The 18,466-nt window shown below is 38.5% G+C and overlaps 1 protein-coding gene across 3 annotated transcripts in view; it reads right to left on the minus strand.

Moving 5' to 3' along the window:
• Nucleotides 1-1,497: 1,497 nt before the first annotated feature.
• LOC131248068 (ATP-dependent DNA helicase SRS2-like protein At4g25120) overlaps nt 1,498-18,466 on the minus strand; it is a 43,919-nt gene continuing 26,950 nt past the window's right edge. For all 3 annotated transcript variants that reach the window (XM_058248117.1, XM_058248116.1, XM_058248114.1), the window contains 10 exons: nt 13,245-13,316; nt 13,063-13,149; nt 12,921-12,977; nt 11,051-11,244; nt 9,951-10,044; nt 4,789-4,839; nt 4,620-4,682; nt 4,391-4,450; nt 2,347-2,409; nt 1,498-1,701 (listed from right to left, as the gene is read on the minus strand). In XM_058248117.1, the coding sequence (XP_058104100.1) occupies nt 1,612-1,701; nt 2,347-2,409; nt 4,391-4,450; nt 4,620-4,682; nt 4,789-4,839; nt 9,951-10,044; nt 11,051-11,244; nt 12,921-12,977; nt 13,063-13,149; nt 13,245-13,316 (831 nt within the window). In that variant the 3' untranslated portion in view covers nt 1,498-1,611. The remainder of the gene's footprint in view (nt 1,702-2,346; nt 2,410-4,390; nt 4,451-4,619; nt 4,683-4,788; nt 4,840-9,950; nt 10,045-11,050; nt 11,245-12,920; nt 12,978-13,062; nt 13,150-13,244; nt 13,317-18,466) is intronic.

Here is an 18,466-nt window from a genome sequence, read left to right on the forward strand (position 1 = left end):
ACACATCAGACGTTAAAATTCCCCAACTGATCTGATTTTCGGATGATGATCTATCCATTGTGGGTCCCACATTTCGGACAGTTTAATCTGAGGTAGTCTGCATGTACAATTTCTGAGTGCCTTTATATTACCATTATCTGACAAGAGTATCAATTCTCTCCTTTTGCCAACCAAAATCCATCGAGTTCCAATTCCCAACCAATATCCGTATTTTGCAATTGGGGATTACTGAACAGCCAGATTTTGGTCCATGGTAACATATTTCGTGGAAACTTCCTGATCAAGGGTTTATATGCCGCACCTGTACCACGAGGAAATGGGACGCACACAAAATCTTTCAACCTTGTTTTTTTTTTTTTTTTTGAATTTCACTTTCATCCAGTCCAACAGGATACCTATATCGTCTAAGCCTGAGCTGATAATCTAAGTACATATCCTAAATCTATTAACACGTGTGAAAAGAACATGCACATCCTAGATCCGAGCCGCTCACCAGGTGGCCATGGCATTGACATGCCATCCCGAGAGAGAGAGAGAGAGAGAGAGAGAGAGCACCCTAACAGTTAGATTTGCAGAAAAAATTCCATGGTAAGGCCCAAGGGATGAATGGCCAGGATCTCACACCGACATGGTCAGTTAACAGTTGAGCCAAAGGCACCCTAGCAAGTTTAGCATTCTTCCTCTGCAACCTATTAATAAATTTTTTTTAATACATTTATTTTTCTCATCTCTATCATTAATTAAGTACAAAACAACATTCTCACAACAACATCATCAACAACAACATAACATTAAGACCCATCTTCTAAGAAGTCAAATAAGTTGGAGTGCAGATGTCCTTGATGTTAGTCATCACAGCATCATGGAATCGCCAGTACTCACCAACCCCATACTATCACATTATAAGTTTTTGTAGTTGTTTTTTTTTTTTTTAATCCCTGTCAATGCAAACCACCAAAATGATAGAAACATCTTAAAAGGAAATTTTGAGAGCCTTGTAAGTTAATAGTTTCAGGATCTATTGAGAGGAGAATTTATATGGTATGTGGCACATATATTTGTACAATTTACAGAGGTTTCACTTCTGATAAACAGGGTTCATGATCATGGTATGGTAACCTAGACCATTGGTCTGTTGTGCCCCACTGTGCATGGGCTCTGCGCATGCTAGCGCACAACGGCTTCAATTTCTTGCCTATAGATAGACAGTTAAGGAGAGAGACAAAACAAAGGTCCACATTCAACTGATAAGGTCCTCTCATTAGTTCAAGGATCTTCCAATATGGGAGATTTTTGAGGCACTCTCCATGTAAGAGTCAACAAAAATATAAACTGCAGTTGAGGTTCTTCCTAAGTTGTAATCTAACTGCAAGTCGGTGCCCAGACACACGAAGGAAATACAATTTGGTAAATCCTATTTTATGATACTAATAATTACTATTCATCATGGTGGTGCATACAAATGCACCCTAAACTAAGAGACAGCAACAAGAAAAATATATGAACAGACCGTTAAATAGCACTAAGAGACATACAATGACAATCCCATCTCTCTCACCATCAATTTGTTCCAAAATAAAATTTACAGATTTGAATCAAACTCTTCATTTTTCAGAGCGATTTGTACTGCTCAATCAAACGGGATGCATGAAGACGTGATGTGGGCACGATTGTGCATCCCAGGTTCTGAAGATAAGCAATCTGCATGGAGAAAAAAGAAAACCAATTTGCAAACAGTCAGATGCTCCGGTTGCAGTAAAGCTTTCTGATTTCCATCACATTTGTAATCAGAGATGCTTAGAAAATGCTTTTATCATGGGTAAACATCAAAGGATGTAAAGGAAATGAGAAGACTGCGCACATGAGAAGGATCAGCGTCCAGCATCCTACTCATGTGCATACATATGCTAGCATGGCAGACAGGTGCAGGATCTGCACTGAAATCAGGCAACCCCACTGTGTAAATGCCTTGGCCCAAGAATCAGGCAATATGTTCTTCAGGTAGGCCACACATCGAATGTACATAATTGGTCAGTTTTTTCAACTGTCCATCTTCTTAATGCACGCATGCCCATCTGATGAGCAGAACATCCTCATTTTGGGGCAAAGGCACATAATAGTCAGCTGCAGCTAATGAATGGTCTGGATCTTTCAAACATGCCACTCTGGCATGGGCCCCCAAAAGTAGGATGCAAGCGTATTGAGTAGCTTTAGCAGGGCTCAAGGATTTAACATAACAATGACATCCAGAATCCATAGAAATTAATCTAAATCGAAGAGCAGCCACCCTACATATCCTTATGTAAGAAGATATGGATAAACTCTGTAAAATTCAGCTCCAATAACCTGTTTGGATGTAGCTGCTGATGAACCCATAGAGTTCTCAATTCTTTGCTTCTGGAAATATTCCTGGAAGAGAAGTGGAATTTTGCTTAGTTCAGATCATAAAGACTACTGAAATTTCCATTTAAATTCTCACGCATGACCATAACCTTCTAAGAAACTGCATGGAGTTGACTATATATGTCAGAACCTCAGGGAATCAGATTTCTTCCTTTCCTTTCATAATGTAAGACCATAAAATTCACTTTAAGAAAAGATGTTCGTGCAATCAGTTATTTAACAACTACACCATTGAAGCAATAAGACCATAATGTAAGTGGTCATTTCACCAAAAAGAGGGCCATACAATAACTACATTCCAATTTCTTTGAATCGATCATGTGTTTCCACATAGGCATCATCCATGGGAGCAAATTTCCATCAGGTCATGATACCATATTAGTGTCAAGCGAACCATCCATGCCATTCTTCCACTAATACAAGGAAAATGCCTGACTGAAGGCCCCAGTTAAACTTACCAATAATCTGCTGAGAACCCTGGGTGATACATCCATGCCATCTGACTATCCAAGGATCACTCCAACTCAGGTCGACTGAAGATCAAGTCCATTCAAGGGTCTAGATTGAAATCAGGAACATCCAAATGACCATATAAAAAAATTACACATATCCACCATCAAGGAAGATACGGACCACATCAATGTGTCCAGATTGACCTGATCAAATATATGGACCAGATCAAGTGTCCCCATGGATGTTTTCAACCAGATCAATGGTCCAAATGGTCTACCGGGCCTACAGATCCAACTGGATTAATTGAATTGCTGGCCAGTAGGTCTGTGGACAATAGGGCCCACAAGCCCAACAGTACAATATTTCTAGGACAAGTATACAAATTGTATAAGAGATCCAAGGGTTTGTACAACCATACAAACCTTCAAAGACTCTACACGGTTGTATATAGGGTGTTTTTCGTATATTGGGCTATCTGATTAATTCCTAAGTTCATTTCATTCTTTTATTACCAGTTAAATTTGGAAACATGTCTAGGCCAATAGGATTTTATTTGGGGCTTCTTTCTAGAAGATTCCCTATTGTAAAAGGTTCCATGTAAACCCCATAAACCATCATACGAGCCATTACATATTATTATGAATTAAATTGAAGCTTTGAGTTTTTTAATTACAGATGTTAGAATAGTGGTTCTTCCTCATTTTGTTCTAGTAGAAATACCATAAGGCTTCTGGGATTATCCTGCGGTCCAAATCACCTTAAATGCACACCATCAAATTAACATCAACTGAAAAAGACACCAGCAAGTTATAGATGAGGTAGATTCAGTAGCATGTGTCATTTTTCACATTTCTCTTGGGCTCTTCATTTTCATTGTTCTCCCTAATTGATTTACGTCCCTTGTTCAAACTTCAACTCACTAGTTTTAATCACCACGACCGTCATGTGGCATCATTTGTTTTACTTTCTTTTTTTCTGAGGAAACCTTTATGATTTAGTATCCCATATAACCCATCATGATATCTTCCCAGATGATGGGAGGTTGAGGCTTGATAATATGGCCACATTCAGAAGCAGATGCAATCTGTTTAGTCCTGTATCACCCAGTATGATATCTTTCCATGAAATAGATAACTGAGGATCTTAAGCCATAAGATGCAAGCTATCATCTCTTGAAACCTTAGCAGCATTGCACCTGGTGGTACTACCCCAGCTCAAAAAAATAATTAAAAATAAAAATAAAATCCACTGCAGGTATTCCTCCCCACTGATACAGTACTCCTTGGCTCTAGTTCTCTGACCAGGAGACAAAAAAACTCTAAGATTATTCCTACAGTTATTGGGATCATGCATAGGCCAGCTCTCTAACATAACATCTGAATGCTCATGTACAAACACGAATCAGCATCGAAATTCTGGAGCATTTGGAGTTTTCGACTGCTCTCACAACTGGTAAACCAACTATAGCAGGTAGCATCCCTCCACCTAATCTGTGATGGAAAATTTGGACTCTCTAAAGAGATAAAAAGGGTACCTGTTTCTCTTTTACTAAATGAGCACGTTGGTCAGCAGGAATTTGCTCCCACCTCAACACCTATCAAAAGGAAATAATTCAACAAACTAGAGTTAGGGATGTGTGTGACACAGATTGTGGTCATCATAGAGAAAATAAAAATTAAAAAATGGCAATATAATATCGAAATGCTTTTCATTACCAACATATCAAAGCTTAAAAAGTTGTTTGGAAATGTCAATGGACTTACGTATTGTGCATAGTGAAAGGCATCATCACACTTCAAGAACGACTTCAGCGCACGTAAAACATCCTAAATAGTCATTTTACATTTCCGCTAAATTAAAGTGCTACACATTATAAACAGGAAGACAAGCACCCAAGAGTATCCAAAACCAAAAATTGATTAGTTGAATTACCTTGTTTTTGTTTGTCTTCACTCTCATCCGTTCATCAATTACGAAACCAACCTGGGAGAGTAACAGAACCGAATAAAAAACCAATAATTAGAACCCAGGCTTCACATACTAGGTATAAAAAATTATAAATGCAAGTATTCAAAGAAATGAAATGATGACTGACAATTGAATAGAGGGCAGGTTGAGGAAATATTCCAATTTCTGAATGCAGAGATCAACTCATCCCAAAAGTTTTCAGCACTAAGCCCTCAAATTATGAAAATGCGTCCATGTTTACTATTTTTTGAACAGTCATATTTCTTAATAATACAATGGGCTCCCACTGTAGTCTTTGTGAGGGATCCCATTTCCTTAAAAAAGAAAAGAAAACATTACAGACAATAAGATCATTGATGGTGAGGTTTTGATTACTAAAGGTAAATGGGGGAAGGCTCATTTATTGTTCCAGATAACTCTCAGTAGAATTTACCACTTATAAAACAATAACATGCCATCTGACTATTTAGCTTGCTATTTAGAAAAATAATGTTACAATGTTCCCATATAACTAGATTAGAAGTGCATAAGCTAGCTGCTTTGTCATTTATAATCTTTTACAAGAAAACGGGCATAAGTGCTGATTTCCAGGTCAGTTACGTAGAATTGATAGGATTTCAATTTGAAGTTTACAGGTGGATATGAAAACTCAAACACGCACGCATCCACACACTACACGCAATTGAAGATACGGATAGAAACTTGGAAACAAGCAAACAACAACCATCTAAAGAATTTGTTGGCTGCAAAATAACCAAATGAAAGTTGCACCTATGTAACTGGACACGGTGTCTTAAAGTCAGATTGTTGACAAGTCCTTTAAAGGTATTTAAAATAATACAATATTATATCTTAAAAGCATCTTATAAAACCAATTACTTTTATGTAGAAAGTACCACGTAAACGGAAAATAATAGTAAGTAAACATAAAAAATGGCTTTGTATAAGAGCACTGTCCAGAAGTGTCAAACATGTGGACATGTGTCAACACATCACAATTTAAAAAAATGCTTTGCCATGGCACATAGGTTGTCATTATGCACCATCGAAAAGGGCATAATTGCAATTATGAAATAGGTCGAACTTGTGTGTCACCAGTAGTCATATTGGTTAACAAATGAGAACCTAGGATAAGGGTTATTATATGCTTGTAATAACATGTGCTTTGGAATAAGAATGACCGTCTGTTTCTTCCCAATACAACAACTTTTTATCCTAAACAAGTGTGTTGACCTGAATGTTACTTAACTTTTGTCCAGCCTCTTGACCGTAGTTAAAATGTCTCATGATGGTGTGCTTGAAATGGGTTGGAAAATAATTCTTGACAACACCGCTTCAAAATTCAACATACCCAACTTTTGCTCGTGCGCGAAAAGAATGTGGGACTGTTTTTTCAACCAGTTCGGAGTGGATTGGGTGTCACCAAACTCCATCGACCGGTTCCTTTTGGCGTCGCATGGTCAGGGCAAAGGGAAGATTGGGAAGAAAGTGTGGCATATAAGCTTGGTAGCAGGTATTTGGTCTCTATCACAAGAAAGGAATGGTCAATGCTTTAGGAATCGGAAGAGAGATGTGAAGGAGGTGTATAAAAGGGCCAAATATCAAGTTATGGAATGGGTGGTTGCTTCAAAGCTCTTGTCCCAGTTTCCGGTCAATTGGCTAGAATTGTAATTTTCTCCTTTTTTTGGTTTTCGTTTCTTGTATTATTTATGCTGCAGCCTTTGATTAATAAATTCATCACTTTTCAAAAAAAAAGGTAAGAAGAAATTGCAAATTGCCATTGCCATAACTAAGGGCCAATTATTAGCCTTTGCTGTTGTGCATATCAACCAATAAATCCATGAACAAACTCAAAACAATCCATGGAGTCAAGGTTGAGGCAGAAGCTCAATGGAAAGCAATGGCCCAAACACCATCGTTGCAGTTGTACCATAACCTTGTCACAATTATTTGGGGCCAGCTTTATGAATCTGTTTCGCCAGTCCTTAAGAATGAGAATCACATGGTAGCCAAGCAAAAGTTCATTCATCTGCCCTCATGACATTAACCGTTCTTTTTACCAGGTTTTGCAATAAACTTTTTTTTTGGTAAACTAGAAAACCTTTTTGCGTACAACATGACCAGGTATTTCATCAATATCAAAACCTCATATGACTCCTGACTTAATGACTTATGCCAAACTGAAATTTTTATCTAATAGTTAGAGTGAAATCAATGTTTCAAATGGCGCTCATAGCATAGCGGTAGAGTACGCTACGTAGCGCTATGTAGTGTAGCGTAGCCATAGCGCTATGTAGCATGCTAAATGGAGCAAGTCCGCTACAAGGGTCATAGCATACGCTGTACGTTGCGAGTAGCATATGCAGCGTACGCTATGATGTATTTTTTATTTTATTTATTTATTATTTATTTTACATTTTCTTTTATCTAATGTTGAGGAATGCGACACTTGTATTATACTTGATACTTTTAACCTATGGGATTTTATTTCTTTTCATACTTGTAACTTATGGTTTCAATTAGACATTATTAATTAAAGTGGTTTAGTTAGAAAGTTGTTGATGTGATAATTATTTGATTTTGTTTTGAACATGTGAATTGGCTTTTGATAAATGAAATCAACAACTTGTTTGAACATGCTTATGCTTGAAAGAATGAATCATCTTTTACGCATTTTATATTTTTTTCTTTTTTTACTATTTATCATATTTTTCCTATTTTTAAATTAAAAAATAGAAGTATCATGTAGCATATGCTACACGCTACAGAGGGCTGAGTGCTACGCAACACACTACCGCTATTTAAAACATCGAGTGGAATTGCTTGGCTTGTTAGTACACCCCACTGTCAGTTCACACTTCACTGTTAGCCACCCCCACTAGGGATCGATACCAAGACCTCAATGTTGAAACGAGGTATCTTTCACTCAGTCTACCACTTGAGCTATGGATCAGGGTGTAAGAAGTAACAATATGACAATTTATGATTTTAGGACAATAGTCTGCTAGTGATATACATATTTGAAGTCTGTAAATGCATGTAACTATTGGTTCTAAATATGAGCCTCAAAGCAGTTTTTATTTTCATGGGTCATCTCTGGATGATGGAACAATCTTAACAAAGTAAACTACCAATTCTCATCCAACAATTCAAGTGAGATTACTTGCTAATAAGAAGTAATAATAGGCTAACGTTATGATTTTGTAAAAATAAAATAAAATGTCAATGAGTAATGTATTACATATTTTAAGTCTATAGAATGCATGTAGCCTGTGCTTTTGGCAAAACACAAGCCTCAAAGTAGTTACTATTTTCATGGCTTTATCTCTGAACGCCTCAAAAATCTTACCAAAGCCGACTCTCCCCATGCCTACAAGAAAAGATTATGTTATAATATAGCAGATCCAAGAGTGCATCTAAATGTAGCCTATCAAAAACTCAGAATGTCAAAATCTATATACTTCTTATGGCTTGGATATGATTATGAGCATTTCAAAGGCAGAGAAAAAATTGTGGAATCTCAGTTTCTTAGCTATCCTTTCGGCAATTCGGATGGGAAGGAACAATTGTACCTTCTCCAACAGTTCAAAATCAGCCTCCAAGGTGGGGGAGAATGTCAAATCTTACATATCCTTTTGGGCTAGTTCTCTAAAAGAATTTGACACGGTCTCTAATGTAAATGCATGGAGTCAATTGGGCAGTAAACCTGATGCAGGACAATTAACCACTTGCTCTAAAAGCTCGAACTGTTAGAGTATGGCGAATTAATCCATTTATCTTATAGCCCAGGCTCTACATCTCATAGGTTAGGACCTCGGCCGAACCCCCCTTGTGGGCTCGTGGGCCCCAAATCACATAGGCTGCCCACCCCGAGTGTATCTCCGCATCCCACGGGCTACCCCACTCAAGCCCAGTGTGAAATGCCCCTGCATTAATCACCCCCGATGAGGAGTCTCGAACACGAGACCTCCCCGTGGGCCCCAAATCACATTGGTTACCCACCCCGAGTGTGTCCCCGCATCTCACGGGCTACCCCACTCGAGGCCGGTGTAAAAATGCCCCTGCATTAATCACCCCCGATGAGGAGTTTCGAAGTCGAGACCTCCCGCTCTGATACCAATTTGATGCAGGACAATTAACCACTTGCTCTAAAAACTCAAACTGTTAGAGTATGGCGAATTAATCCATTTATCTCATAGCCCAAGCCCCACATCTCATGGGTTAGATCTCGGCCGAACCCCCCTCGTGGGCTCGTGGGTCCCAAATCACATGGGCCGCCCACTCCGAGTGTGTCCCCGCAACCCACAGGCTACCTCACTCGAGCTCGGTGTGAAATGCCCCTGCATTACAGCCTTTGTAAGGTTGGGGGATTCTTGTTTCCCCTCGGTGTAATTTTCCCCCCAGGGGCTTTTCTAATAAAATTATCTTACCAATCGAGTAAAATGTATCAAACAAAAAGTAGACATTCACGTAGGCCATGGCCAACCTTACACTAAGTTTTGATTACGAGAACTATGGAAGTGTGACACCTAAACACCACAGATTGAGGGAGAATATTGGAGATAGAGATATACTAAAGTATTTTTGTTATTTTTTTGAGTCTGCTCAAGTCATTTAGAGGTCCTTCATTTATTTGATTTAGTAAATCACGTAGGATGAAAGACAATCCTGCAATTTTTCTTATGATTTCTTTCCCTAGTTAGGTAAGCCGGAAGGCGTAGTTTAAATGTAACAAGATCAACGCCAATTTCCTTAAATGATTTTGTCATCAAGTAAAGCTTCAGATACACATAATAACTAGCCCGCATCTAATACAGAGATTTATAGTAAAAACAGAAACTGCTCACCATTAAGTTACAAACACACACACACACACACACACACACAAAAAAAAAAAAAGAAGAAGAAGAAGAAGAAGAAGAAGAAGAAATCACATTAACTCATAAAGCCCCATCCTCCAAATTAAGGTAATTATAAACTAACAAGGAATAACAAGGAACAATATGACAAGCGCCACAACATTACCTAAAAGTCAATTCAAACAACTTCATCAAGTATCATCAAATTACAGTTCAACCAAAAATTATCACCATATATACTTATTACTGGTAAACATCAATAAGAACCTTATCAAGCAATCGCTTAGGGTCTTGAAATGCTTGTTTCTTTGCCCACTGATGGAATAAATGGGAAACAGTTGATCGGTCCTCTATGTTGAACCTGCAAAGCATGTTGCACCAATCAACTTGGAGTTTGAACCCCCGGAAAAATAAATATGAACCAGAAATGGATCTCAATATTACAAATAAGGCTACTGTGATGCACACCATGGCAACAAATAAGGGGAAATATTGGTATGTGACTGGTGGCTCCATCCTCCAAAGGATCTTAACAATGAGGTATTAACCTCTTGTGTGAGGCTCTTGGACATGCTTAATAAAGTTTATGTTGAGTCGTTGACCCTGTGGGTAATAAAATTCTGATGTTTCATACTCTCAAGAAAAGATCCCTTTGCTATCCCAAAGACTCCAACAGACACATGTATGCAAGGATGCAGAGGAATAAGAAGATCAGATTTTTCTTCTCAAGTGTGATTTGGAGCCGTTTCTTTGATTTTGTTCAGATGTGCTGGACCCTGAATGGTTCCCTTAAGGAGGGGATTGATGGCTGCTTACCGGTCTACATCAGCAAGCAGATCTGTCCTTTGGAATAGTCTCCCATATGCCATCATGTGGAGAATATGGAAAGGAATGCTAGAATCTTTTGAGGATAAGCAAGTGGCGGTGGACATTGGGAAAAAAAAAACATTTTACCATTGTGGTCATTGGGTGAGATGCTGTTAGACCAGAATTCCAGGGTTTTTCTATTGCACAGGTGGAAAGCAATTGGAACGCCAGTTGTGATAGTGGGAAAGTTCCAATACAAGATGCTTAGGCAGTGTTCTCTCTCTAGGGATTGTTTCTCATGTTGTTGGTAGCGGATCAAACAATATCTTATATTTCCCTAGTTGTCATTTGGTTTTCCATTTTCTTTTTCCACCAGCCGCTGCCTTGGGTGTAATAGAGTGATGAGAAAGTTACTCATTTCCTGGCCCTTCTTGTGGTTGTTTTTGTTCTGTTTGTGGTTCTCAAAAAATCTTCATTGCATTTCAAATTATTTTTAAAAATAATAATAATAATTAATTAATAAATAAATGAAATGATAAAAAGGCATTTAGAAAAAATACCTCCTCAAAAAGCTGTTCCCATTGCATGCATCTGTGAGTTCTGGCGAGTCATTAGAAACAATACCATCACTTTGAATAATGGGACAATGTGCCCTAGGTGATGGTTCATGTTTCGGTACATCAGTAGTAGATAGCACAATTCTCTTTGAAAGGTCCTCAGCCTTTGCTTGCAATCCTTTCCTAGTCAGCTCAGCCTGCAACGAGCAAAAATCATGAAATAAAAAGGTATCCAACTCGATCAGATGGCATTTGCCTTCAAAATACGACAAATAAGGCAGGATTTGAATAGCAGAATAAAATGACAGCTATAACATGGATGTTAGCTTCATGAGTGTACCATAGGACGTCAAAACCCAAATGTTTAGGTATTTCATCAAAATATGCCAAAACAACAAGCACAACATCATTACTGGTACATTACCAAATTTTGATGACCAACACAATCCTTGATGCACATGACTTCATAAAATTCATGCTCAACTTAAAAAGTATCATTGTAAATTGGACTCATCCATGTATATGTCATAAATGAATATCATGTGCTAGACATAGTAGCTTTTACATGGAAAATTACGCAACACACCTGTACAAATAGGAAATTGATAAAAGTTTTCTATTAATTATATATGCATATTTAAAAATAAAGTTGAGAGCATAGCATCAATTTTTTACTGCCATGTATTGAAAAGACATCTTACCCAAATATTCATCACCAATGAAGACAAGCATGTGCACAAGCATCAACAAGACAACAATGAACCAAAAAAAGGCCCTATTTAAATAGCCTATTGACACAAGGAAGGGTGTGAAAAAAGTGAAGAGGAAGATCACAGTCTTCCTCAAGAGATTAAAAACCTTGAATCCAAAAGGTCATTTCTTGAATCTACAAGAAAAAAGAGATAAAACTCAAATATTTTATTGAATAATGTCTAATGTGTATTTTTTTCTCAATTACACCATTAATAAAAATAAAATAAACTAAAATTCGTAATTACCAAAAATAGAAAAATTCTAACCCTAGTAAGAGTTACCCAAAATAATAAAACTCATCTAAAGCCTAATTTGTCAAAAATAGAAAGTCCATATAAACCTTACTAGAAGAGTCCTAGCATGATTACAAGTAATTTCTAAAAAATATGGAAATCTAAAACTCTAAAAATAAGGAAATACTAAAAAAATCAGAATTACTAAAAATAGTATTTGTTTCCTAAAATCCTGTTTTTGAGCTGGAAGCGTGTTTTCTTGTAAAACGGAGAGACTCGACTTGGTTGACCCCAGATGGCCCGTTACAATAAAGATTGATAGGTCATGCATCCCGTAAAAATACCTAGATCAAAAGTTATGGCTGATTTACGGTTCGCACTTCGGACGGCAATTTCTCCCTATCCAGATTGAATTTCTTCGATCCAGATGCGCCCGAGGCCCAATTACTCCATGCCCTACGTAGGATTGGGCCCGGTTCTAATGGATTATTTTCGCTTCCATTTGGCCTTCACCTACAACTATATCTACAAAACCAGTTAAACCCAGAAAATCTAAACATTTAACTGGAACCACTCCAACATAGAAATATCATAATCTCATGGTGTGTGAACAAGTACATCTTTCGCACACAGGTAATTGCGAAGAAGAAATAATTTTCAGAGCAAAAGAAAATCTGCATGTTATCATACATGTGAAGTGTTAACCAATAATCAGGCGTCAATTAAAAGCACCATTCAAATAAATGAAGCAGTCTACTCTCAGTTTATATTACATTCAAAAATCATTCCAAAAATGCACCTCATAGATTCAATGTTAACTTATGAACAGTTCAATAGTCCCTAATGTACCACCCATATCACTAAAATTGCAAACAGGCAGTGTGTACCTGGACTTCAAGGAGGTGGTCTGGGATTTCTTTCAAGAAACGTGAGGGTTGTAGCAACTGGAAGGTCTCATTTCATTAGTTGAAATCGAAATGTCAACAACTGCAGATGAGAATGCTGAGTTGATTGAATACTAAATCTAACCTGCCAATTGGAATCCATAATAACATACAAAATGTACAACTTCTTCCGAGCACGAGTCATTGCAACATACAGCAGCCGACGCTCCTCCTAGGAAGAATATTTACAAAGATATTCAAAAGCCTGTGAGTAAAATTTTTGCATAACATTGATGAACAAAAAGTTCGTGAAAATAACAAGCTAACCTCAAGAGTAGTTCCGCCTTCTTTCACAACACCGTTAAATTCATGCAATAAAGGAATTTCAGAATCATTTGCCTGCACCAATAGATCAAGATGTCATGATGCTGAGCACAGAATGCTCCTACCCCATGTAAAAGATGCATGTGAAAATAAAAAAAGACCTCAAGAAATTGATAAGGTATGCCCCTTTAGAATTATCTGCCCAAGTTCAGAAGAAATGCACATGTTGTTAGCACCAACATACCAGTGATTTATTTTCTTTTCTAAAATCTGAATGCGAAAAACTAGAAAAAAAAAAAAAAAGGTATTATATGAACCCATTTGAAAAATGTGCACAGGAGCTATATATCTTTTTCTTTACTTTTTCCCTTGGCCTAAAGACTGTTGACTATGGTCCAAAGACTATATACCCTTTCTTTGACTGTGGAAAGGACACTATATATCAAAAGGAAATAATCACATATAGTGAATTGAGGATTTTCAAAACTCAACATTTTCCTAAGTTTTAATAGCTAGGATTTTCTAAACTCGACATTGATGAAGACATCACTTCACGTACACCCTTGCGTACGTATCAGAGGAGGAGGCGGGCCACACCGATTTCCCTGTGGCTAGGCGAGTATCTGTGAGCGACTGATCATGCTGAAGACCTCATGTGCATGTACGAGCATCTGGAAGACCCCACACTGGGAAGATGCGCATGGGTTGCTTTATGGAGTGATCCAAACTATTGGATTAGAGGGACGCAACGATCAGGTCATTGGATCGCATGGATCACATGATCGGGCCATTGATCGTTAATCATCCACATCAGTTTTAGACTTTATCATCTTTTAAGATTTAGTTTTTTATTATTTTATATTTGGATACATTATGAGTATTTTAGTTGATTTTATTTAGACTAGAGCTATTTTTATTAAAATTCACAATACGGGGGGATTATTGTAATTTTTGAAACTTCTTAGATCCATAAAAAGAGGGGGGCATGTGACCTCGCTCCCATTGGATTTTGTGATTTTTTATTTTTTATTTTCTAAGAGAGAAAAGCCAATGCTTTCTTCCTCCATCTTCATGCGATTTGAAAACACTTTTATGCGATTTGGAAGGGAGGTTGGTGTAAGGCTAATCTTCATCAACAGAGGTGCGAGGTCTCCATCTATCCCCACACCATCTTCTCTCTTCTTCTCCCTCAAGGTGTTTTCTTCGAATTCTTCGATTCTCCCATCATAAGCCTTCATCCTTTCATTAACCCATCTTTCCTTTACTTATCCACAATCCCAAACCCTAACCCTAAACCTAAAATCCATAATTTTCCTACTTTCCCAAATTACCCAAACCCTAATTTTTACCCTAGGTTGTATTAGGCTTTCTACTTTGAAATAGACTATATCATATGCTAATTGAATATCCCTATATCCATTAGATCCTAATTTCGTTTTGTTTAATGATCTTGTGTGATGATGTTGGTAACTTAGGCTAGGATCATGCATGATGTTCTTTTCGTCTTCATCATATTCGTGATGATTATGGCAATGCTTTTGTTTTTTTGTTAATTGTCTTGATTCTACTACTTGATCTCACATGTTAATTGGTTCATGCATCGGTCCTGCGTCAGACATTTTCCTAAGTTTTAATAGCTAGGATTTCCTAAACTCAACATTTTCCTAAGTTCTAATAGCATGTTTATGCCAGTTACATGTGTGGCTTAGCCCTCACATTGGATAGCTCAAGAAAGTCACCTATGACTCATATATGCATAATGAGTCTTAGATTCTCTAGGTTGATATCACAGATGATAAAGATGTAGCAATTCCTATACCTAGGTACTGGTAAGAGTGCCCAGTCCCTTTTTAATATAAAAATATTTGGTTTCTTGTTTTTAGTTTTGTCATCATGGTATCAAAGTCAATTATATACCATTTCATTTGGTCCGGATCTTTTTTGGCTTGTCATGATTGGGTCTAATATATGGTTCTATGCATCGCCACCGTCATATATTTGCACATATAAACTCGAAAACCTCTTTTGTGTTTTCCTTTTTTTTTTCTTTTTGTGTTTGAGTTTCTTCAACCCACTATCTGTTGTTGACTCAACATTGTCTGAGTACTGCCTTCCATGCATCAACTATATGGGAGTGCACCTTTGCCAAACTCAACTCTTATTTGCTCAATGGACCAACTTTTCAATGGGATGCTCAACCTAGAGGATTATCTTGCTTGCATGCACATTGTTATCAACCTAGAATGGAGGATTTTGACTAGCATTGGACCTTTTCTTGTCGATATTTTTTGTTTGTGAGGTCCTTGTACCTTGTTATTTGTTATGGGAGTGGCTCACACATCTATTGTGCAGTGTTGCACTTGTGCCTTCAACTACTGCCAGTACCCGCTTGACTGTTGGCTTTAAGAAAATTTTACATATGGCTAACATTCTGATTCTGATAGTTGGAGTTGAGGCCAAGGTATCCAAAAACAGCTATGTAATGGTATAGGTGTGTACCATTACAGTTTTTTTAATGGCCATAACAGCCATTACAGCCCGTATCGTAATGGTATTAATGGTGGCTGTTATGGCCAGCATTACCATTATTAAATACCTTGGTATTGATCCCTAGCGGGGGTGGCTAACATGGAGTGTGTGTACTGACATGGGTGTGTACTAACAAGCTAACCCAAAAAAAAAAAATAACCCTTGGTGATGCAGGCCATGAAAATTAGATATGATCTGCAAAATTTCAGGCTTTAGATCATAATAATTTATAAACAATCACAATAATTCCACATCCCACATAAAATCAAGCAATCAACAAAGGGAATCTACGAGGGTACAAGCCTACACATGTTAGGGCTAAATCAATTAAAAATCATAGACCAAACAATGCTCAAAGGATAGTAGATTCATCCACACATGCAAAGGATTATTTCACAATCCAAAGGATTCTCACGTTTCAATTTAGGAAAACCTAAGGTTTCAAAAGTGGAATAGAACTTGGGGATTTGAAATGATATAGGGTTAAGGTTATGGAAACAAAACGAAAGAGGAGTGAAATATAGACGAGAGGGAACCTGTGATCAGCCCGCACGTGTGGATAGCAAACCGACCTGACGCAGGTGCGTGGATGGCGGCCCGCACGTGTGTGGGGCCCACGAATCTAGAATCGGCCAGATAGGGCCTAGTCGGCCAGGGATGGGCCACCTTCCCTCCAAATTTCAGGCCAAACAGATGATCGGTTTGAACACGGTGCTCCACCGAAGTTTCAGCCCTCCTGTAGGGCCAAATTCTAGAAATCTGCTGTAGGGGAAAGATTAGCTGCAAACGTGGGTGGATTTGATGAGGAGATGACTGTAGGAGATAAGGAATATGAAGGGTAGGAGATGGGGGTGATTTGGGATGGGTGTGGCTTCGCACCACGGTAGTTATCCCCACGAAGAAGAGAGGGTTTCGCACCCAATTAGGTTTCCATAACTCGGAGAATTAGAGAAGCAAGAAAACGCAGAATTTTATTAATCATCTTCAATAGAAAAAACCCTACAAGGGGTTGCCTATTTATAAGAAAAACCTATACCCTAAAAGCCGTGCCATGTGCTTATACTATTACTTAAAGACGAAGTAATCAAAAATAACAACTAATCAATGCAATCTAAACCGTTCATGATGTTCCTGATAACGATAATAAGCAAAACTCAAAGTCCTAGATCACTTGGGGTAGTGGGCCACGATCGTGAGATCCAATGATGGGATCCACATGATGATCGGGTCCACCCCAAGGAACCAAAACACAGTCCTCTAACTAGGAGGCCCTCCATGGATGTCGTCATCAATCCAGATCAAAAGTGAGGCCCTCCTTGTGTACGTGCATAAGGGGGGCGTGCGTGTACGCGAGATGTCCCCATCAACTCTCCCTGGCTACGAAGATTTCGCCACTGGCAAAACAAAACTCTTGAACCGCGCCAAGATGCCAGGATCAAGTCTCTGAAGCCCCTCCTCGGTGAGTCACGTACTGTCTAAAGCTGGGCGTGATTTCCACTTGACCAGAAACTTTTGAAACCCACCGTTTGATGTCGATATTATCTGATGGTCCAGAATATCCTCCATCTCCTCTCTGGGTGTGGGAAGGGTAGGTATGGGAGGTAGAGGCTGGGAAGATGAGCCGAGAGGGGGTCATGGATCAAGGGCAAAGTCTGGGGAATCAGGATGGTTAGGTGACAGGCCGGACAATGTATCAGTAGTCCCCTGAAATGCAACTAGATCCTCCACATTGAATGTGGAACTAATTCCCATGAAAGGTGAAAGATCTATCACAAACGCATTGAGACCGTTTCGTTTTATAATTTTGAATGGTCCAGCGCTACGCGCATGTAATTTACGAACGGCTCCCTAAGGGTACTACTCTGGCCTAATGCAGACCATCACAGAGTTCCCTACATTAAATTCCTTGAATCGTTTATGTTGGTCAACAGAAATTTTATAATGTTCATTACTAATATTGATCTTTCTCCTAATTTCTTGATACAATGAATGAATGTGATGTGCAAAGGACTCTGCAGACTCTGATGGCCTATGGGACAGGGACATAGGGACAAGATCAATAGGCTTCCTAGGTTTATAACCAGTAACAACTTCAAAAGAACTTAAACCTGTGGATCTATTGACAGAACTATTAAATACAAACTCGGCGATAAGTAGTGTAGTGTCCCACGTCCTGGTGTGCTCCCCCACTAAACACCTGAACAAATTTCTCACTCCTATTGACTACCTCAGACAGGTTTGGTATAGTCACCCCAGGGAGTAAATCAATGGCGTGTTGTACATCCCTCATATGGGGAAGCTCATCTGGTAGATCATCGAGAAAGACATCATGAAACTCATCCACTATCGGAATGGCCTCAGTGGGTAACTCTGCACTAGCCTCTGGTGCACTTTCCCTAGCCACAAGGGCGTACACCATCGAGTCCGACTCAGTCTCTCGCTCAAAGTCTTTAGTATTTAGAACATGGAGAGGCTTAAATTTGGACTTCGACTCCTCAACTAGCCTCAAGTGATAAGAAAAAAGGAAGTATTTTTTCTTAAGAGTTTCTTTCATTTCTCCCCAATGGACTATTGGGGATTCCCTCAACCTCTCTTTCTTTCGCTCAACAGTAACCCAAAACTTCTTTGCTTGGCCCACAAGCTTCATCTTGGCAAATCGCACTTGACGAGAATCTGACATGTCGTACCACTCAAAA

Source organism: Magnolia sinica, chromosome 6, assembly GCF_029962835.1.
Source record: "Magnolia sinica isolate HGM2019 chromosome 6, MsV1, whole genome shotgun sequence".
NCBI lineage: Eukaryota > Viridiplantae > Streptophyta > Magnoliopsida > Magnoliales > Magnoliaceae > Magnolia > Magnolia sinica.